Genomic DNA, 23,383 nt, shown 5'->3' with positions numbered 1-23,383 from the left:
TGATGAGAAATCTTGTCCTATCGATTTTTATCACCAGCCTATTTAATATGGTGTGGCCCCTGGGATGCCTACACACTAGCAGACTCCATAACTATGCCTGGAAAGAATTTAAACTCAATAGCTCATTCTACAGGTGTACTGGAAGGAAGTTAAATTCAAATAGTAATGCTATAGTGCAAATTAATATTTAAAGACATTTTCTAAAACCCTTTTTATATAGCTTCTATTGGATCTCCTGTAATGTGATTCTTATTAGAACCAAATCAGGTATGCGTTTCGAGGATTCTTCTGTGAGTAAAACCCATATCACCTTCCTTATATGTTTATAGTATTTGTTCAACCATTAGTCAATTATTTCATATAGTAAAATTTTAGAGGAATAACATGTTTTAGGAACATGGATAGCAAAAAACAAAACAAAAACCATAAAACTGCTTTAACAGTTATGCATGTAAGTTACTATTACTGTCCTGAGAAGAACTGTTGGTCAGTGGATCTTCTGTATTGCTATTAGCTTTTGGGATTTAGTATTGAAGGGAAAATGTAAGTTCCCTTAAAAAGGAAGGTCTTTTAAGAACAACTGAAAGGGAGGCTACAGATGGGTTGAATGGGTGGGGTGTGGGGGGTGGGATAAAGGAATACAAGCCATCTGTAAATGTGGGTTACTTTCACTGAGGTTTTTATGGTCATATTTCCTATTGCCATGTAGAAGCAATGAATAAAGACACTAAAACACTAGACAAACAATATTATATTTAGGTATCAAAAGTGCAAAATAGGCTAAGAGTAAAATGATCAAAAGTAATGCAAAAAGTCACTTTAAAAATTATTAAAGAAAAAAATCTGACAAGTATATAACACAATTGAAATACATGAAATTCCAGAAAAAAATTTTAAAAATATTTTAAACACAACACAAAAGAAATATAAATATACATCATTTGCCAGAATAAAGCTTGAAGCAGAAAAAACTGATAAATAGAAATATACCAAGATAAAATTATTAAAATCAGCAATCTAAAATCATTAAAAAGATTAAAAAATGAGCAAGATAAAGAGGTTAAGAAATCAAAGTGAAGGTAAAAAAAAAACCTATTAGATATAAAAATGAAGTGATTCATCAAAGCTTAAAGGTAAAGAATTTTTTTAATCTGAAACATGAAAACACTGAAACCCCAAAATAAAAACTAAGCAGCAGTTCAAACTCAGACCTGCGCAACCTCACACAGAGTTTCAGCAGGACCTGCTAAGAGAGGGGACTTCTGAGCCTATAGTATTGAGCAGATTTTCCAGGAAACCCCAGACACAGAAGGAAACCTTTAGCCTTGGACCTTTCTGGTGCTCTCAGAATACACTGAATTCAAATCAAAGCTCCAAAAATTACTAACTAAAGAACCCTGGGAAACTTATTTGACCTCTCTGTACTATCTGTGTCTCAGGCGTAAAATGAGACAAGTATTAGTATATATGAATTTATACATGGGAAATTCTTAGATTAACATCCTCCATAAAATAAATGTGCAACAAATACTAGCCATCATTTGTTATTGTTATTATTATTGTTGTTGTTTTTATTATTATTTTTGTCTACTTAGTCCTGGACTAACCCTACATTAGCACTGAGACCCTCACCTATGCCTTCTGGTCCTCCAACTTCAGTAAGCTTGTGGTGTTTTGCTTCATATTCCTTCAGTCTTGTTCAGTCGCCTCTGTCTTCCCTAGCCATGGCCCCATGTAGTATGGCTGGTTCCCTCTCATGTTCCCCCCTCGCATTCCAGGCTGAGCCAGCTCAGTCATTTCACAATTAGGAGTGGGCTTAAGCCAATGTTACCTACTGAACCTTGAGAATGAAAAGGCTGGAAATGCTATCATATTACAGGGGTTAAAGAGAGTGTTGCCATAAAAATCTAATTTGAGCGTTTTCATAACCATGTAAACTGGCTGGGGCACATACTAGGTAGTTTACTCTTCTTTCTGAACCCTATTGTTAATCCTTGCAGAGCTATCTGAAAGCCAAATCCAGGTAATTCCCCAAAAGTCAGTGTGCAGTGTCTTTGTACCTTCTTCCATAGCCCTGGGCTTCTTTACCCAGCTTAACAGAAGCTTACCCTTCTGTTCCATTTCAGTGGCTCCTGTTCCACAACACTGAGAAAACCAGGTCTCTTAAATATTGGTGTTTTCTCCTCAGGATTCCATTCTCATTCAGTTTCTCTGGCTATCTTTCTTTTTCAACAATACTGCATTAATTTTATAAGGATTTGTGGATGCTTTCTGGGCTATATATATATATGGAGTAAGGGAGTCTATTAACTGATCAGCAGAGAAAAAGGAGGAATATAATCCTCTTAATTTTATCTTTATTTTATTACAATGATGTGTTTTTAAAATATAACAATAAATCACCTTAAATAAATAATGTATTTTATGTGTGTGTCATTCCAAAATATTTCAGCTGCTCTGTGTCTTCCAACCAGAGTTGAAACATTTCATTTTTTAGGGGACTCCATATAAACCTCATTGTAAGGAGGTATTTTAATATTGTTGCTCCAGGTACTGACTGGCCCCACATTGGTTTAAAAAGAATTATTTTTAGAGAAAGGAAGCCTGAAACCCCAAATAATTATTTACCTAAATTTCTATTCAAAACCAATACAAATTAGCAATACTCCACTGTTTCTCCCTAAAGGAACAATTGCAAGGGTAATTGAGAAAGGCTAGGTCTTCATTTCCATTCCCTCATTTCCATACAAACTCACATGTGAAATCATGTTATAACCTTAACAATGTTATATCAAAGGAGAATTTCTGAAACATTTTTTAATACAGTCTTGGGTTTGTGTCTTCCTTCTCCTGTATTTGCAATTCTAAGGATCACCATAATGTCAGATGATGAAAAGAGGAAGAAAAATATTCTGTCTGTATATATAAAATTCTGTCACATAGGAAATCAAAATAATATCAAAGCTCTACATACAGTTTACCAAAAAAAAAGTGTCTTCAAGATTTAATGATGGTTTCTCCAGGGATTTTTATACAAGCCTGCCATGTTTCAAAGCAGAATCAAAGTGAATCTAAGTTCCATTGAGCTGCAGTCCAGGAGAGGGAGAAGGTGGTGGTAAGAAGGAAAAAAAATCGTATGTAAATAACTTAAAGTTCTCTGTATGAGGAAATGGAAGCAACATCACTATGGCAACCATGAATATTTAGTTAGCAGTCTAGTGACAATCCAAATAAATTAAAAGCAATAATCTGAGTCATAGAAAGGGAAAAGTCTCATACAACAGAAAAATATTATAATTTTAATTCTAGGATCTCTAAAGCAGTGCCATCTAGACAGTTCGTCCTCCTCAACATTATTACTGTGATTCTTCTCTCAGCTACCCCTTTGACCATCAATAACCTAATTTTAGTTAGAAGTTTATTTGCTCAACTCAAACCTGCCAAGAGATTCAGTCCACCAAAACCTATCATGTTTCTTGACAGAAAAAGTTAGTCTCTTTCTTCAGTTGGAAGTAGCTGGAATGACCACTATTCTTTCCCTAAATAACTGGTGCCCTTTTCTCCTACAGGGTTTAAAAGGCTGAAGCCCTGAGCTTCTGACAAATCTAATGAATTAAAAGTTCTGGTTTCAGGAGTAGCTATTTGTCAAATGCTTCTAGGTGATTTCTAAGTAAAGCCAAATTCTCGGGGTGCGTCCAAGTGGCAGTTCTTGTTAGCAGTTCTCAATAGCATCTGGGCTACTGCTTTCAGCAGAGGCAGCACTTGGGCTGTGATAGCAGCTCTTGATGGCTTGGTTCCCTGCGGCACTGCTGGACATGCATGTTATGTAGCTGTTCCCACAAGAACTCTACCCTATGGTTGACCTCAAAGTAATGGAGGCTCCTGCGGTCTGTTGCTTCATACCCTGCAAATTCTCTTAGGGAGCTCAGTATCATTTGCTCAAAGCAGGACAAAGTAGGGTACCTGCTGAGCCTTGTCTTGGCATTGATGATAGAAAATTGCTCTTCTAAAATAAAACTCTTTTAAGGCTTTTGCTCAAAGCCTTCTTCTATTTGCAGCCTGATAGCGACAGACCCAGTCATATTATTGTCCCGCCTATGTCCTCCATTATCCCTTCGTTGCCAGGCCTTGAGACTTGGTACCTTATGATTATCTCATAGCACAGAATGAGCTTCTCTTCTCCCTTTGGGTGCAGGCCTAGGATGCTAAGCTTCAGGGTTAAGCTCTTTCTTGGTAGTAGTTGAACCTAGTTATCTAGGGGACTGGCAAATCCACATGATTAACATTTGTTGATCTCTTGAAATCATTGTGGGGTGGAGGGCAGAGAAGGGGCCAAACTAAACCCTGAAGGGAAACAGGTGGGAGTAGCTGGAGTAACAAAGCCAAATAAAACATCAGAGATGATGCAATTAAGATTCAAGAGGCCATAAGGAAAGGCTAGACCTCTCCAGTGATGATATGGACATAGGGCAGTATTGAAGTTTGGATACAGAGGCTGAAATTGAGGGTTTGAATATCCTTTAATAGATTGATGAGAAATTTACCTAAGGTATCTTTCAGCTCTAATGTTCTAAAGATTTTGGCACATGTCTCAAAAATTAAATTCTCTAGACGAGTGGCAATGTAATAAACCTTAGACTCAGTAGATTTGGTGTTAGTCATAAGAAGACTATTTCCTATTAATGTTCTAAGCCTAAAACATGAACATTGTTGTCTAACTAGTGTGTAGCAATTCAGACATGTTTATTTCATAATGCCTCGTTACATGGATGGGCCTTAAAAATTCCTCTGGGCCAGGCATGGTGGCTCATGCCTGTAATCTCAGAAGACTGTAACTTTAGAAGGCTAAGGTGGAAGGATCACTTGAGGCCAGGAGTTTGAGAACAGCCTGGGCAACATAGCAAGACCCTGTCTCTAAAAAAACATTTTTAAAATTAGCTGGAGGTTGATTTTTTAGGTAGGAAGATTTCTTGAGACTAGGAGTTTGAGGCTGCAGTGAGCTATAATCATGCCACTGGACTCTAGCCTGAGCAACACAATGAGAACCTGTTTTTAAAGAAGAAAGAAAAAAAAGGAAGGAAGGAAGGAAGGAAGGAAGGGAGGGAGGGGGGAGGGAGGGAGGAGGGAGGGAGGGAGGGAGGGACTTGTTTTTCTTATTTCTGACATATTTAAGGAATATTTTGATGGTCTGAAAGAAAATGACCATTCAATGCTTAGTCAAAAATATACATTACAAATCACAGTAAATATTTAGATACTGTTGTCCGCATTAAAAATCTGTCTAAAATATATATACCAATTATGTAACCATAAAAATTAAAAATAAATCATTTTTAAAATATACCTATTAATAGAAGCATAAGCCCCATAAACCAATAAAAAAGAAACAAAAAATATATGCGTATATTAATAAACAATGATTGATGCAATGAGAAAACTGTTTCCTCTGTGGTATTGGTTCCCAAAATCCAGAAGCCCAGTTTTACCATGAGAAAACATCAGGCAAACCCAAACTGAATAATAGTCTATAAAATATCTCTAAATATCTCTTAAAACTGTCATAGATCAGTCACTAAATGCAACATAGTACCTGAATTGGAACCCAGAAGAGAAAAAATGAAATTGGTAAAGTGAATGAAACCTGAATAAGGTCGGCGGTTTAGTTAACAACAATGTATCAATGCTAACTTCTTAGTTTTAACATGTGTATTGTCATTATTTAAGATATTATTCCTAGGGACATCTGAATGAGGGAATGTGAGGATTCTCTGTAATCTTCATATATGTGTGTAAATTTAACAGAATTCCAAAATAAAATTCCAAAATAAAAAAAATTAAATGCATGTGCAACTTCGCTTCTATTTATGGTAGATTATACAGTAAGAATCAACACTCTCAATGCTAACAACTAGACAAACTGGATAAATATACAAAAACATATGTTTAAAGCCATGTGAAGGCTATCAGGAGAGTGAAGAATAACCTTCTCAACATCAAGGACAAAAGAGATGTCTAGACAGGTGATTGGTATGTTGTGACAGCTTTTGTCCTGTGAGCATTTTCCTGTCCAGAGACATGGCTGAGAGACTGGGCAGCCCTTTGACAGCCCTGTTGTATTAGGAGGACAAAAGTTGGATTCCAGGACTGCATGGGTGGGACTTTGGTAATTCCCACACACGCTGCCTTGGACTCCAAAGATAGGCAGCATGAGAATGAGCATATACTGGAATTAAAGCAGCTGTCACTGGGTTGTGGCACCACTTTGAATCATCTGAATGTCCCAGAAATTTGAATCCCTAAAATTGAATTAAGTTGATCCAGATTTCCATTGCCTGGCAGTAGCATCAGAAAATCCACACATGATGAAAACAATATACTAGCTCTCAAATTATTTCTACACGTTCTCTTTCAAATACAACTTCTGTTATACAAAGATAATCAAGCACATAAGAATGTAAGACAGCATAAAAAGAATCAGCAGATGAAACAGAAAATAAAATATATCCAAAAAGGTCATATATTAGAACTATCAGACAAAAACTTTTAAAAATAATTTTTACTTTATGTTCAAGGAGATCAAAAATAGAATATTGAAACTTTTAGAATAAATCATATTATTAAATTAAAATTTTACTATAAACATAAAATTTCAATGTAAAATGAGAAACAACTTCTATTTGAAAATGAACCAGGCCGGGCACGGTGGCTCATGCCTATAATCCCAGCACTTTGGGAGGCCAAGGTGGGTGGATCGCGGGGTTAAGAGATCAAGACCATCCTGGCCAACATGGTGAAACTCTGTCTACTAAAAATACAAAAAAACAGCTGGACATGGTGGCACATGCCTGTAATCCCAGCTACTCAGGAGACTGAGCAGGAGAATCGCTTGAACCTGGGAGGTGGAGGTTGCAGTAAGCCGAGATTGCGCCATCGCACTCCAGCCTGGGTGACAGAGTGAGACTCTGTCTCAAAAAAAATAAGAAAGAAAAACAAAAATGAACCAGAGAAATTTAGAAACTGAAAACTACAATATGATTAAGAATCCTATGAATAACTTTAATAGCAATATTTACATAGCTGAGAAGAGAATTAATGAGCTAGAAATAATCCAGAAGAAAATATCTAGAATGAAGCTACAGAAAGACAAAAGGATGAAAACTAAGGAAGAGAGTTTAAGATACATAGTGTATACAGTAAAAAGTTCCAAGTCATTTTTCATTAGAATCATAGAGCAGAGGGAATGGGAAAGAGGCAATATTTAGAGAGGTAATGACTGAACAGTTCTCTGAACTGATGAAACACATCAGTCTGTAGATATGTAGAAAATAAAAAGGTACAATCTACAGTAGCATTGCCCAACAGAACTGTGTGCAATAATGGCAATGTTCCTTTCTGCCCAATCCAGTGTGATGGCTGCTAGTCCCATGTGGCTACTGAGCACTTGAAATGTGGCTAGTGCAATGGAGAAACTGAATTTTAATTTAATTTGGATTAACTGAAATTTAGATTTGAATTACCACATATGGCTAGTAGCTATTGTAGTGGGCAGTGAAGATCTGGAGCATCATAGTAAAACTACTGAAGAACAAAGATAAAGAAAAAATACTTAAAGAAATCAGAGAAAAGTCACTCCAAAAGATAGTAATTAGATAGCTGCATTCTCTGCATAAGTAATGGAAACCAGAAAACAATAAAATGTTCCAAAACAAAATAACTGCAAACCTAGAATCCTATATCTAATAACAATATCCGGCCGGGCGCGGTGGCTCAAGCCTGTAATCCCAGCACTTTGGGAGGCCGAGGTGGGTGGATCATGAGGTCAGGAGATCGAGACCATCCTAGCTAACATGGTAAAACCCCGTCTCTACTAAAAAAAATACAAAAAACTAGCCCGGCGAGGTGGCAGGCGCCTGTAGTCCCAGCTACTGGGGAGGTTGAGGCAGGAGGATGGCATAAACCCGGGAGGCAGAGCTTGCAGTGAGCTGAGATCCGGCCACTGCACTCCAGCCCAGGCCACAGAGCGACAAAAACTGTTGCTGTCCTGTATTCTGAGATGTTATCTTCTCAATGTCCCTCCTTCCACTCAAGCAGGGGGAGATTTACCGCTCTCTGTACACACTACTGTTATAGTACTTATACAATCATGTTTTATGCACTGGTTTAAATATTTGCTTCTCTTATTTGACTGTCACTTCTCTGTAAAGTTTTGAACATAAACGACTAATAATTGTATTCCAGGTGTTAAGGGTTATGTGAAAGTACATAATTTTGAAACTGAAGCTTATGAGTGAGATTTATTCCACAGCTTTGTCTGGATAATGTTAGAGAAAAGCATCCAAAACTTTTAGAATATCCTGAAATGTTGTATGATAGCCAAAACTATATTATTTTAGAAAATACCATGCTGCCTTAGAACAATTTTGGCATTGAACTAATTCATCTATTAAAGAATTTTTTTTTTTTTTTTTTTTTTTTTTTTTTTTTTGAGATGAGACGGAGTCTCGCTCTGTCACCCTGCTGGAGTGCAGTGGCCGGATCTCAGCTCACTACAAGCTCCACCTCCCGGGTTTACGCCATTCTCCTGCCTCAGCCTCCCAAGTAGCTGGGACTACAGGTGCCTGCCACCTCGCCCAGCTAGTTTTTTCTTTTTGTATTTTTTAGTAGAGACGGGGTTTCACCGCATTAGCCAAGATGGTCTCATCTCCTGACCTCGTTATCCGCCCGCCTCGGCCTCCCAAAGTGCTGGGATTACAGGCTTGAGCCACCGCGCCTGGCCTAAAGAAATTTAATCCCAGAGAAATTAAATCATTTGACCAAGGTCCCACAAATAACTGGAACCAGTACCAGAATCCAGGTCTTCTAATTCCATGTGTCTTTCTACTTACATTAGATCCAGCAATACTATATCTCCTCTGAACTATTTTTAAGTTTAGCGATTGTCAACTTTAAAAGACAACTTCTAGTCTTTACCAGATTATGGATGAAATATTTACCTGAGAATCAGAGACCTCAATTATTATTTCAGTTCTATTACCATTGAGCTGAGAGTCTTGGAGAATATCACCTGTCTATTCAAAAAAGTAACATATTCCACAAAGTAAGCTATATAAAATGAACAGATAGCCTAGCAGAGGTCTGAATTTAATTCTTATTCTTCAATCCTATCATTCTATAACAAATATTTTGAATTACTTTCTGTTCCTTATTTCATTCACTTCCCCATGAGTGACAAATGGATGTAAGGAAACATGTCATAGAGATAGTTCAGTCAGTTGCTCCTAATAGAAACCATCAATAAATAGTTTTTAGTAAGTGTTGTCTAGGAGTGAAAACAATATAGCCAACTAAAGAAACTAAGTAATTAACTAACAAACATATCTTTTGTTTCATATTGGCAGGCTGACTTGGTTTAAGAAATGGAGAACCATTATTATTATTATTATTATTTTTTTTTTTTTGAGACGGAGTCTCGCTCTGTCCCCCTGGCTGGAGTGCAGTGGCGCGATCTTGGCTCACTGCCAGCTCCGCCTCCCAGGATCATGCCATTCTCCTGCCTCAGCCTCCTGAGTAGCTGGGACTACAGGCGCCTGCCACCGCACCCAGCTAATTTTTTTTTTTTTTTGTATTTTTAGTAGAGGCGGGGTTTCACTGTGTTAGCCAGAATGGTCTCGATCTCCTGACCTTGTGATCTGCTCGCCTCGGCCTCCCAAAGTGCTGGGATTACAGAAGGGAGAGAATGGGTAGGGTATATGCTTGTGACATGCATTTTACATATCTGCCTAAGTGTATTTTACATTGCTTAATAAATTTCTGAACTGAATCATTTTTAAAAGTATAGAATAGCCTTAAAATATTAGACAATTATTAGTTTTATGTAAACTGAATCTAGGATAAAAATTAATAAAAATTCAACTCAAAATTCTTTCTGCAGTCCCTACTCTCCTATCCTCAGGCCAAACTGGCCAGGAATTGGATGCCTCTAGGCACAAAGCAGGTTGAACAGCTGTTTGATTCACTGCATTTTAGTCCTTGTCATTTGGCAGATTGAGATCTCTGCTGAGAGTATCATTTGGAATGTTTTTCCCCAAAACTGGTATTTTTGACCATGGAATTTGAAATATAGTGAAGCACTGGTATATATTAATACACAAATAGTGCCTAATGAGGGTCTGACAGATTTATGCCAAAAACCTAATTTTCCCTAGAAGTGTTTAGAGATAACCCTAGATCGGCTGGGGTGGGCATGATAGAATGTATGGGTTTTCTGAAAATGTAAATATAAAAGATGATACTAGCTTCAGATGTGTGAGTATCAATGGAGATGTACATAATTAGGTAGGATGAAAGGAGACGGGTCACATATACTAAAGGGAGACAAGTTAGGGAAATATACTAAAGAGGTATTGGATAATCCAAGAGAGTCACTAAGTCAAAGCTTGCGCATTTGAGAGAAGACTAAGGATAATAATAAAAATAATAGTAGTAACGGTTATTATTTCCTTAATGACAACAAAACAATAAAAATAGCACTTACAGAGTACTTAGTGTGCATTTCAGCATTGTTCTAATGCTTTAAATAAAATAATGCATTTATTCTTCTTGACAATTATATGAGGTAAGAACTATTATTATTCCTGATTTATGGGCGATGAAACTGAGGTACAGAGAATGTAAGTAACTGGATCAAGAACACACAACGAAGCCAGAAAATAGAAAAAAAAAAAAAAAAAACCACCAACCCCCTCACCCTCACACACAACTAATAAACTAATAACAACTGAAGCCATGGTTAGAATATGTGGCTTAAAATAAATGAATGAATCTCAAACCTTAACCACGGGATGAAAGACACTGGAGAAGTAGAACATATTTGAACTAAGCATATAACCTAACTTGCACATCACAGAGAACCTAAGACTTCCTGCATATTACTATTCCACAAAGCCTGACCCAGGGAAGAAACCTCACTGTAGCCCTATGGGGTGACAGCAGGAAAACATCAAAAGATTGAAAGAATTACTTTTCATTTGGGTCTTTCATGTGAATTACATTTCTTCACAAATTCATTTTTGTCTCCATCTCAGACCAAAGTACACACAAATGTAAGGCCACCTGTAAGGTCTCCAATCCTTCTCTAATCATTAGCAATCCTCATTGTTGAGAAAGTCTCTTTATATGTAAAATTAATCATTGACTTTCCAGATTAAACCTATTTCCTCTTCTCTGATCTTTACCGGAGATGGGAGACACAAGAAGGTAGTTAAAATTCTAATCACCTCGGGTTTTTCTTTTTTATTTAATAACTCATTTAAATGTACTTTTGCTAAATCCTATTTTAAAATCTCCCTCACATTAATTACTGATATACTCAGGTCTTTCTGACAGGCCTATTTCGCCGTCTTAAATGTACTTAAATGGTGAGTTTTCTCATCTTACCTCTCCATTTTCTAAGGGGTGTATCTTGGAGTAAAATGAAGTGCAGATGACCTCATCGTCTTTGGCATATGACGGTGGCCCAGTGCGGGGATAAATATTGTAAAGGGTTAGGCACTCCGTGTCTGTCACAGCATGATACTGCCAGGGCTTGTATTCAACATCATCAAGAGAGCGTTCCAAAATCCAGTTTCCAGGCCTGGGGGAGTTAGCTGCCTTCACAATCACATACGCAATCTGGAACACCTAGGGAAGAATAACAACAACAATAACATTGAATTCCCAAATATTGTCATCATTTTATGTCAAATAAAAGTCTAAATGCTACAGTAGATTTTATTTCAGATTTTATTCTATAATCTTATAATGTTGTCTGAAATGATTTTGCCATTACAGGTTCATATTTAATAACCTTTTTTGCTAAAAAGTGATGTTTTGTTTTGGCTTTAAAAGAAATGGATTAAGACTGGATTTCAGTTTTGTAACAATTCATTGGCAACATTTCACATGACATTTAAAGTTCCATTATAGTTATTACCACCCAAAGCATTTATTAATAGTACATGCCAATTTACTCACCTTACTATGTTAAAGACTGTAAACTATAAACTAGAAATTCCCAGTATGAACAGTGCTTAATAGTTTAGAAAATATGTTTACTTATATCAGATAATCCTCAAAAAAGTGCCATTTAGAGGGAGTTAGTATGGTATAGCAAAAACAACATAAACACATTCCTATGTTCAGATTGTGGTTCTAGCATTGTGGCAGTAAACCCTCAATACATGTCCATTCATTTACAGTCCCAAATAGAAACTAATGGACAAGAAATTCCAGTATTATGAAGACCACTGATTGAACCTGAAACACATTAACTGAAGGGTTTCTGTACCTACTCTTTACAAAAGGTAAACATGCAAGAGAAGGGGCGAAATAAAGAGGTATTGTTACTGTCGACAGAGTGACAATGGAGAGGAATGTGGCAATGCTCTATTTACAAATTTGTATAGAATTTCAAGATATAAAAAAGGAAATATTCTAAATGTTTTATGGTAGTACATATCTGTGTCTTTACCAATGTAGTCCAAAAGAATAGTGCAGAAACATTATAGAATGACATTTATATACAATGTTCTAGGTAGAAAGACAGATATAAATTAGTTTAAATTACTATTCCACCATCAATGTGTTGTTAATACAGTGTAATAATGAGACAAATGGAAAGTGCTATAATAATAAAACAGTATGGTATGTTCTTGACTAGTAAATGCTATGAATATGAGAACTTGGCAGCTCTAAGTTCTAAGTGGATGAGATCACTGGTGGGGCACAATTGGGAGGACAGGCTCACTACAATGTGATTAACAGGCCTGCTGAGCTAGAGGGAATCCTGAAAGAGATGCTCTAGAAATAAATTTTATCTGCTTTGTAGTTTTGACATGGTAGCTCATGCATACATGTATAGGATCTATGGTATACCATAAGGGACTAGATTTGAAAATATAAAAAGTTGGTATGGAATGGGGTAGTACAGGTGGCTCTGATGCTAGTCCTTCGAGATCTTTACTTGAATGCAGGCTTGCTTGAGAGCCATGGAGGGGAAATCACCCATCGAATGAGTCAAAGTAGGGTTAGTATTAGCCTTTTAGGCACAGTTGTGGAACAACTAGTTGATAAAATACTGATATGCTTCTGTACTTGTTGACAAATCACTGCTACCCAACCTCCCAAATGCCTCCTCTCCCCTGAGACCAGCTGATTGGCTCCAGCATAGGAAGGACAGCCAAGATATTTGTCCTGAAGCGTCTGGGCTTTGAGAATTCTGTTTTATTGAGTATCACTGCAGGTGAGAAATAGTGATGAATTTATATTTACAAAGGCACATAGATAAATATAAATGCAGATAGACACACATATCTATGTATGTGTCTATAACTGCTTGAATATGCCAAGACATTTGGGGAGAGGAAATATGTGAACTTTAGGAGTCAAGGAAAAAGGAGAAGGACTTTTATTTTCCATCCCGCATTCTGCTATATTTTTTGTATGAACATAAATGTTTTACTTTTAAATAAAATTATCTTTAAAATAAAGACAAAGTAAAATAAGTAACAGAGAAAGGGCAAAAGTAGGAACAACATGGAACATGTTACACCAACCATTATAAAAGATATTTGCTACTTATGCATTTTTAGGTATTATTCATAAGGAATTGCTTTTTAGGCAGTTCATATTGAACAACTCATTACGTAGAATTTCTTTATATAGAAATTCACCAAGAAACATACCAATTGATTGATCTTATAAAATGCACAGATAGAGTTGTCTCTACCATAAAATATGAAATATCCTGGTCCTAACTACTGGTAATCCCAAAGTATTCCTGACAAGGTCTTAAAATGATAAAGAAGACAAGGAAGATGAATAACTAAATTGCTGGCTTGTAGAAGCCAGGGCCTCTAGCTTTTATACCTTTTTTTTCCCCCCCCAGATTGAGTCTTGCTCTGTTGTCCAGGCTGGAGTACAATGGCACAACCTTGGCTCACTGCAACCTCTGCCTCCCAGGTTCAAGCAATTCTCCTGCCTCAGCCTCCCTAGTAGCTGGGATTACAGGCAGGTGCCACCACACTGGGCTAATTTTTATTTTATCCTATTTTTTTTTTTTTTTTTTGTATTTAGTAGAGATGGAGTTTCACCATATTGGTAAGTCTGGTCTCGAACTCCTAACCTCAGGTGATCCACCTGCCTCGGCCTCCCAAAGTGTTGAGATTACAGGCATGAGCCATCGTGCCCAGCCAGCTTGTACATCTTTAACCCATAACCCATTTCCCATTAGGAAAAAAAATATACAGCTCACTGCCAGCTCTCATTTAATTTTACATAAACATGTTCTTTGAGGCTGAAGCAAATTTTACTTAATTTCAAAGTGAAAATAAAATATAAAAACTGTTCTTAGAGTTATTTCTAAATAAAACTTATCTCTAATCCTAATGTAACAGAAATGTATATGATGATCAGAATTTAATAACTTTTTATGTAGGAATGCTGTATTTTCTAGGATTTGACATTTCTGCAATCAATAAGTACTACATTTTGTATATGGAAACACTACTATCAAACCCAGAATGCTATAAATAGAATGATGTCTTTCGTTTCCAAAGTCAATATGAGAGAGCATTGCAAAAATAATAATAAAAGTGAAATATTTCGTGGCAAACTTTGGGGATAATATTAGAATGGTAATCCCCAAGTTATCTCGGGGTAAACACTACAGCCACAAGTGCTGCTGGTGAGTATTCTTCGGGATTGAGAAATGCGTTACAGATGCTATATTTCTTACTGTAATTCTTCTGAAACGGTGGACATTCGATATTTATTACGTTTAATTGGATAGCCAAAATCATGTAATGTGCTTCTATGTTATGGTTATTAGTTTTACACTGGTCTTTTCTGTTTGTTAAAGCTTGAATCCCAGTTAATATATATTGTCACCTGCAGGAACTAAGGCATACATTCCTGGAGTGTTTGTCCCATTGGGTATCTATGAGTTGAGACAATTACTTAAACTCTTTTACCCTCTGTGGTCCATTGTTACTTTTCTAAAGACACAAGGAGGGAAGAGATAATGAGATAATGAATACAAAATACTGCGTGTTCTTGTGAAAGAGAGAACCTATGTAAATATTTCAAGTGAGCCCATTTCCTTCCAGAAAGAATAAAAACATAGAGATATTTTTTAAAGATATAAAACAAAAAGATAACAAAGCATATTAGAGATCACAGGTACTCACTAAGAAAAATAAGACTACACTAAGGTTATGGATAAAGAACTTTGCTTAGAAAGCACTCAGCATGCAAATATGGGACAGGGCCAAGTTCTCATGCAGCTACAATGTGGATTTATGACTTCATAGCTCCTGTGTTGGCTCTGGAATAATAGATAAAAATAATCCACGAAGAGAAGTTCTCCTAGAGACCCCACAGACTCTTTCTATAATTCAACATAACTGCCAGTAGTAAGTGACATGGAAAAGCAGTCACCGCCTTAGAGAAGACTGAATGAGTCCCATTTCAAAACAATATCCCTCTTTCATTTATTTTCTACGGGTTCTTTCACATTCCATGCAAAATTAATTAAATTTGTTGGCAAGGAATTTCTTTTGGACTTCTTAAATGACGTGAAAGTCATGTAGTTTTTGACTAAACTTTTAAAATGTAGTAAATAGCATTATTAAAAATGTAACAAATAGCAGTATTCTTAGCAGGCTTCAGAGTAACTGTAAAAATTTTAACAGTGATTTTCTAAGTACTGTACTCCAAATATTTAATGGCCCTAATAAAATAACTCTCTAATGTTATCTATGCTACTTTTATTAACTGTGTCTTGTTTTCATTATAAAGACTCTTCAAAATCAGTAGTTATAATACCTCATTTCCAGATGATTAACCCCCACCCTAATCTGTTCTCATGTGCAGCAAGGAAGGCAAACACTCCATTAATAAATATTAAAATGCTATGACTGCTAGGCTTTGAGGAACCTAAGATAACATCGCATGATATTCCAGTATCTTTTCTGTTGAAGGGCACTCGTTACAAACTTGGTGTCTCAAAAAAAAATCCCAAATAACTTTAAAAACAATACCAAGTGTTTGACAATTTATGTAACAAAGGAAGCTTTCTATTTCATATTCCATTTGTTACTCATTTGCATGTCATCTAACAAAATATCATTTAATTACTGATGCAGCATTGAATTAGGTGTTCCTCCTACAATAAGAAGAGTATTAAGAACTTGATCTCATTTAGTGTGGAAATGGAGAATAGGGTCTTTCTAAAGCATCATTTAGTCTCAAAATAATAAGCAATGGACAATGATCATCACATAGAGTTATGTTTTCCGATCTTTTGAACATCATGGCTAAGATAAAATGATATTTGTACAGTACTGGGGTTTTTACCAGTGTTCAGGAGCCCTCATAGCCTGAAGTGAGCAGCCCAGGACCTCTGGCTACTCTAGACCCTGCCCTGCAGTTGAATATCTTAGCTCACCTATACCCATGTCAGTAAGTCTGAAAACCAGAACCAGTTTCTAGCACATGCACGGCTAAGTCTTGATTTAAAAAAAAAAACCTCAGCCGGGCACAGTGGCTCATGCCTGTAATCCCAGCACTTTGGGAGGCTGAGGCAGGTGGATCATGAGGTCAGGAGTTCAAGACCAGCCTGGCTAACATGGTGAAACTCTGTCTCTACGAAAAAGTACAAAAAAAAAAAAATTAGCCGGGGGTGGTGGCGTGGTGGCGGGCTACTCCGGAGGCTGAGGCAGGAGAATTGCTTGAAAAGTGGAAGACGTACGTTGCAGTGAGCTGAGATCACGCCACTGCACTCCAGCCTGGGCAACAAGAGCAAAACTGTCAAAAAAGAAAAAAAAGAAAGAAAGAAAAAAAAAAAATCCTCTACTATGATACTCATGAACCCATTGTATTCCAGATCCTTTGTCCCCAGAAGAATCACAAATCTAAGAAATGCTACTAAAGAGTATTGCGTTTTGGAGATTTACAGAGACTTTTGAGCATCACTGTCACACATGTTAAGAGACACAACCAAAATGTGATTCTGTAATAATGTAATAAGGCCACAGGACTTCTGTTTCCTTAGGATGATCTCCATGAAACCCATAAAATTATTAATGAAGGTCACTCTCTATGGAAGACAATGCTTTATCCTTTTCATAGGACCTGAATTACTGTCTTCTATTTATTCTTTCTTAATCTCTCAAGAGAAGAGTGTGTGTCTAATTTCTGCCCAATGTTGAGCTCTGCCTCTTTCCCACGTTGCTATCTGTCCCTGAACTCCTATAGCAAATGGATGTACATGGAACAAAAATGTTTCACTTCTAAGGAGGCTCTGCACTTTTCTAGTATGTGCTCTTGCCCGTGTTACGGATTTTAACATTTCCATGTACTGTGATGCCATCTCTAATATATTTGGAAAGCTCGTTTGTACTCTTAGTTCTAGTAGTGTGTTTTTCAGTTCTCTTATTTATCCAAATAGGAATGGTGGCTTTCATTAAGTGATGAGAGTTATACAACATCATAACCAGAAAGAATCACAGACATCATGTCTTCAAGCTTAGTACCCATTGGAATAATCTGGGAATCTTTACAGAACTGCAGGTAATGTCTCTCTGTTTGAGTTGATAGCTATAGCTAAAGCGACTATCAGCTCTTCCCCTGTGACTCTAAAGAAAAAAGAAAGAAAGAAAATAGAAACCAATAACAAGAAAAGGATGAGAAGGGATTAGCATTTTTCCGGAAGGTCTACGATGAGCTGCTGAGGAAGGAGAGCAGAGGTCATGGCCTAAAGCACTGAGTGACTGCAGCAGAGCAGAAGTCTAGAACCTCACCGAGGGAGGTCTGATGAAAGCAGAGGTGAAAAGTGGGCTGAAATGGAGAATGTATTAAGTCTGTGTACAACAGAGGATTCACTCAAAGCCCCATCCCCACTTAAGTCACACAGAACCTGGCTCCTACTCTGTTACAAAAATGTCTATCCAATCTCAGAAAATTAGTTGTTCACTCTCATCTTAAAAATTCCCTGAAGAGATCTTATACAGATTCTGTATACAGAACCTTATACAGATTCTGACAATGTTATAATTGAACTTGTTTAAATCAAGCTCCAATGATAATAAGTTTTTAAATAATGTTTTAAACTTTAAAAATTAACGTGGAAATACGTCTAATTATTATTTTCTGTGTGAGTTTTATGTCCCCTTATGTTTCAATAACCCTAGAATAACGTGGTGGGGAGTTCAGGAGGAGCTTGCCCACCCATATTTTCTATCTTCAGGTAAATTTACTTAAAATACTTTCCCATAGTGAAATGATTTGTAATTGCCACTGAGTTATTAAATTCAACCCACTTATCCAAACTCCTACCCCTACCCCCGCAAGTGTGTACTGCAATTGCTAAGCATGAAATTCCTGTAGTCGCAGGTACGCCAACAGGCCATTTCACCTCAGAGTAACTGGCTCCTGCACTGTAAAAGAAAAAGAAATACTCTGCCCCAATTAAAACAGACTTTTTATACTCTCATTAAACTCATGAGAAGTTAACAAACTGGAAAATGAATTATTCCACCACCCCAGAATTCCTAAGAAACAATAATCTAACTGGATGACTAATGATAATCCTTTGAAGAGAACATTTTCAATTATTTGTTGAAATTGTTTTTCAAAAGGGTTTAAATCAATGCCTAACTCTTCAAGGGACAGTATTTCAAGGACTTCTCTATCTCACTCTGCAAGAAAGCAAATCTCAAAGTCTAGCTCTGAAAAATAGCAAGTTATTTTTAATGTCCCTAAGAGAATATATAAATGTAATGCAATTTCATTTTTCATGAAAATGTTAGTTTTTTTCCTTAGTGCTGAACAACTTGATTATAAATGTGATTTGGAAGAATTTTAACAAGTAACAATAAGCAAGAAAACCCTGAGGTGGAAGAGCAATGAATGGTGGGATTTAATGTTAAAAGAAAACAGCAACATGGAGTAAATTGCTATAGTACACAGGACGCTACAGTTTACTACAAGGTTCACTGTGTATAGTTCACTATGCAGTTTACTATGAAGGGAGCCCCCATAAAATGATGGGCCTGTGGCCATTAATGCTGGTCAATGACCACAAACATCCCCAAAAGAGAGACACTCAGATAGTTTCTGCAGTATGATGGAAGCAAATCTATAAAGTGGTTGTGCCAGAAACAAGAAAAAATGCTTATCGTCACTCACCATCAGAGAAATGCAAATCAAAACCACAATGAGATACCATCTCACACCAGTTAGAATGGCAATCATTAAAAAATCAGGAAACAAACAGGTACTAGAGAGGATGTGGAGAAATAGGAACACTTTTACACTGCTGCTGGGACTGTAAACTAGTTCAACCATTGTGGAAAACAGTGTGGCGACTCCTCAGGGATCTAGAACTAGACATACCATTTGACCTAGCCATCCTATTACTGAGGATATATCCAAAGGACTATAAGTCATGCTGCTATAAAGACACATGTACACGTATGTTTGTTGCAGCACTATTCACAATAGCAAAGACTTGGAATCAACCCAAATGTCCATCAGTGACAGACTGGATTAAGAAAATGTGTCACATATACACCATGGAATACTATGCAGCCATAAAAAAGGATGAGTTTGCGTCCTTTGTAGGGACATGGATGAAGCTGGAAACTATCACAAGAACAGAAAACTGAATACTGCATGTTCTCACTCATAGGTGGGAATTGAACAATGAGATCACTTGGACACAGGAACGGGAACATCATACACCGGGTCTTATTGTGGCGAGCTTGGGGAGGGATAGCATTAGGAGATATACCTAATGTAAATGACGAGTTAATGGGTGCAGCACACCAACATGGCACATGTATACATATGTAACAAACCTGCATGTTGTGCACATGTACCCTAGAACTTAAAGTATAATATTTAAGAAAAGAAATTATCACAAAAAAAAGTGGTTGTGCCAAAAATGTGAACCCTGAACCAGAGTAACTCTCTAAATTTACTTATCAGTTTTCGGGAAATATGGTATTAGAGAAATATGCAAACAGTACTACAGGAACGCTAAGTAGCAAAATGCAGGATGTAAGAAACACTATTGGACAAACTACGGTTTCTTCAAAAAAAAAGTTGCAAGGAAATAATAATGTTATAGATTGAGAGACCTAGGTATATTGAACAAATGCAGTATGTGACTTCATGTGAATCCTGATTCAACTGTTTTTAAAAAACTTGAAAGCAGGTGTGATGAATTTGAATACTGAGTAAATATTTGTTAATATTAAAGAAGCAGCAGTAATAGTATAAATTTTTAGATGTGACAATGGTTTCCTTTATAAAATAGTCTTATCCTTCAGAGATACATAATGAAGTAGTTACGAAGAGAGTAATACATATGGAATTTGCTTCCCAATAATCTGGAGAGGTGAAGTAGGATGTGGATGAGTTGAAAACTGATAGAAGAGGGGTCCTGAGTTAATACTTACGGATGGGTATTGGGTACATTTGAGTCCATTGTATTCTCTATACTTTTGTGTATATTTGAAAATTTTTATAATCAGAATAAAAAAGCTTGCTAATACATTTCATTTTAATAAACAAACTATTGATTGCCTTTCACATAATAGTATTACTATTACTGGTAATTTAGTGCTTGCTCTTACAGAGCAAACCTTTAATGCATTTTCTTAATTATCTTGATAAATGGTTAACTCTGCCTCTTACTGTGAATACACTGCATTCTTAGCTCAAGAAATATGTTTTAATAATTCTTTCAAATTAATTATCAGCTCTAAAGGGCATTGTTGGCCCATAAGGTCTCACAATTTTAGTCCAGTCTTAAGAAAACGAGTAACACGAGTGAGCAGAGACCAAATTGGAATGAATAAGGTCCTCCCTCAGCTTATAAATGCATTTAGTACTCCATGCTTCATTAAGTTGCTATCATTTTTAACAACGCTGGCTGCAGGGAAAACCCAGGCAAGCATTTTCCTTGTCTTTAGCATTACCCTTGACATCTATTCTCTTCTCACATATTTCTCTCTCATTTGAAACAATCTATGGTTTCAAAAGATTGACCTGCCTCCTGTGAATAAGTGACTGGCACAGCATGGCTTTCCCACCAGCTACTGGTAAAAGAGCAGGTAGGCTGAGTCCCCCATGGAACATGACAGTCCTTTCAATAAAACCATCACAGAGTACAACAATGGTGTGAATCACAGACAATCAGAAATATGACAGTTTAAACTTGCCTTCTAAAAATTATTCACCCTGGAGAAATACCTGGCATTGCCTTTGGTTTTTGTGCTTCTGTAGTTACCAAGGTAAGAAGAACCTACACATACTCCAATTTACGACATTACACACATAAATGAATCACTCTAGTTCAAAGCATTTGGGGAATAATAGCAAAGATTTGTAGTGATGGGAAGTGTTAGAAGTATAATGTTAACAGCGTACAATAACAAATCAAAGACAGTAGAAAGTTTCTGATCTTGGTTCATGAATTCTTTCAACAGATCAGAGTCACTTAACAGTCAATTTTAGCTATTGCAAACGAAATATCATCTATTTTCAAGCTTATATATTGCCCCATTTTCTTATCCTTCTTGAGGGACTTTCTTAAGAGTAGCCTGTATCCTCTGTTGTTTATTACTTTACCACTCCTTTTCTATTTAATCCCCTGCAGCCCATGCATGGCCTAATCACCCTATTATAATCACCCTCAGGAGCTATCATAACCTGGTTGCAAAATTCAGTCTTTTTCTCCATCATCATCATCTTTAAAGTGTCCACAGATCTTGATTATATTGTTTTTCTCCTTCCTGAAACTTTCTTTGGAAAAGTAATATCTATTAATAATTTAGAGATTTTCTTTTAATAAAAGGAAACCACATTTTCCTAATACAGCTCCTTGCCTAAAATGGAAGGTAAACAATGGCTGAGGAGGGAATGAAGATAGGAGTGTTCAGAAGACAGCACTAACTGAATTCCTCTCCAACCCCTGCATGTGTGCCCCTGCTGTGGTTCTTACTAATTAGAGCTTTTTAAACAAAGGTGTGTCCCAATGTTCTAGTTCCTAATAATCTTTTCCTTGGGGAAAATAACATTTTATTCAGGACCTACTTTTTGCCAGGCACTTTACCACACAGAAATTTGTTTCTGCTAACAAGAACTCTAAGAGACAGGTAGTAACTGATGAGAAAATGGAAATGAGATAGGCTAGTCATGGTAGAGTGAACAATGGTCCCTCAAAGATGTCTATATTTAATTCTTGGAACCTGTGAATATGATCTTTTGTATGGCAAAAGGAACTCTGTAGATATAATTCAGTTAAAGGCCTTGAGATGAAAGGATGATCTTGGATGATCCACGGGGCTCAATGTAATCATGAGGGTCCTGAAAAGTATAAGAGGGAGGCAAAAGAAGACGCTTGGGTGGTACAATGGAGGATTCAAACTGTTCCTTGCTTTGAAGATGGAGGAAGGGGTCAGGAGCCAAGGGATACAGGTAGCCTGTAGGAACTGATTCTTCCAGCTTCTATCCTAAATGAATGAATTTTAGAAAATGAATTCTACCTTAGAGCCTCCAGAAAGAAATGCAATATTGCCCACACCTGGACTTTAGCTCAGTGAGACTTGTGTCAGACTACTAACCTATTAAACTGTGAGATAATAAATTTGTGAGGGTTTAAGCCATTACATTTGTGATAATCTGTTGTGTTAACAATAGAAAATTGATACACTAGGTAACTTGTGCTATTTCACCTGACTAGTACATTATGGAGCAACTTCATAGATCCAGTTTTGTCTACTTTTGCTTTTTGCATACCTTTCATGCCTGTGAGTATTTCAAGTAACTTCTTATACAGATATTTTCTACATCTGAATTTCTAACCTAAGGTTATTCTCATGTCTCATTTTATATTTTAAATTAACAACTGAACATTTCTTTTTGATAATTTAATTTTGTTTCGTTATGTGGCAAGTTTGCCTTTATTTTACCCCAAAACTATTGTAAATTGCTAGCAGTAGATACCATAGAATATAAATGTCTGTTTATGTCTTGTATACAAAAGATGGTCAGTTATTTTTAAAATTCAATTGAATAGATGATGAAAAATGGGATGCCACCTCTCAGATGGTTTGAGGTACCTCTGCACATACCTAATGGGTGAACATATCTAACCAACACAACATTAATAAATAGAGATGCCGCATCCCTCATTGGTAGATGAGAAATTCTACCAAGATGACAATCTGAAATATTTCTAAATCCCACATTCTTTCTTTAAAACGAAGACTTACAAAAGAGAGCATCTGCCAACAGTCTGTCAAGCTGGCCTTTAGCCTTCACCCTCAAATTTAAAGTG

General features: G+C 36.7%; 1 protein-coding gene across 1 annotated transcript in view; it reads right to left on the bottom strand.

Annotated features, from left to right (window-relative positions):
• Positions 1-23,383, bottom strand: part of LAMA2 (laminin subunit alpha 2) — a 509,807-nt gene that overhangs the window by 404,415 nt on the left and 82,009 nt on the right. The window contains exon 5 of the mRNA XM_026454995.1: positions 11,437-11,679. Within this exon, the coding sequence (XP_026310780.1) occupies positions 11,437-11,679 (243 nt within the window). The remainder of the gene's footprint in view (positions 1-11,436; positions 11,680-23,383) is intronic.

The sequence above is a fragment of the Piliocolobus tephrosceles genome, chromosome 5, assembly GCF_002776525.5.
Source record: "Piliocolobus tephrosceles isolate RC106 chromosome 5, ASM277652v3, whole genome shotgun sequence".
Lineage (NCBI taxonomy): Eukaryota > Metazoa > Chordata > Mammalia > Primates > Cercopithecidae > Piliocolobus > Piliocolobus tephrosceles.
The sequence above is the reverse complement of the archived record's forward strand: the minus strand, read 5'-3'. Positions and strand labels throughout refer to the sequence as shown.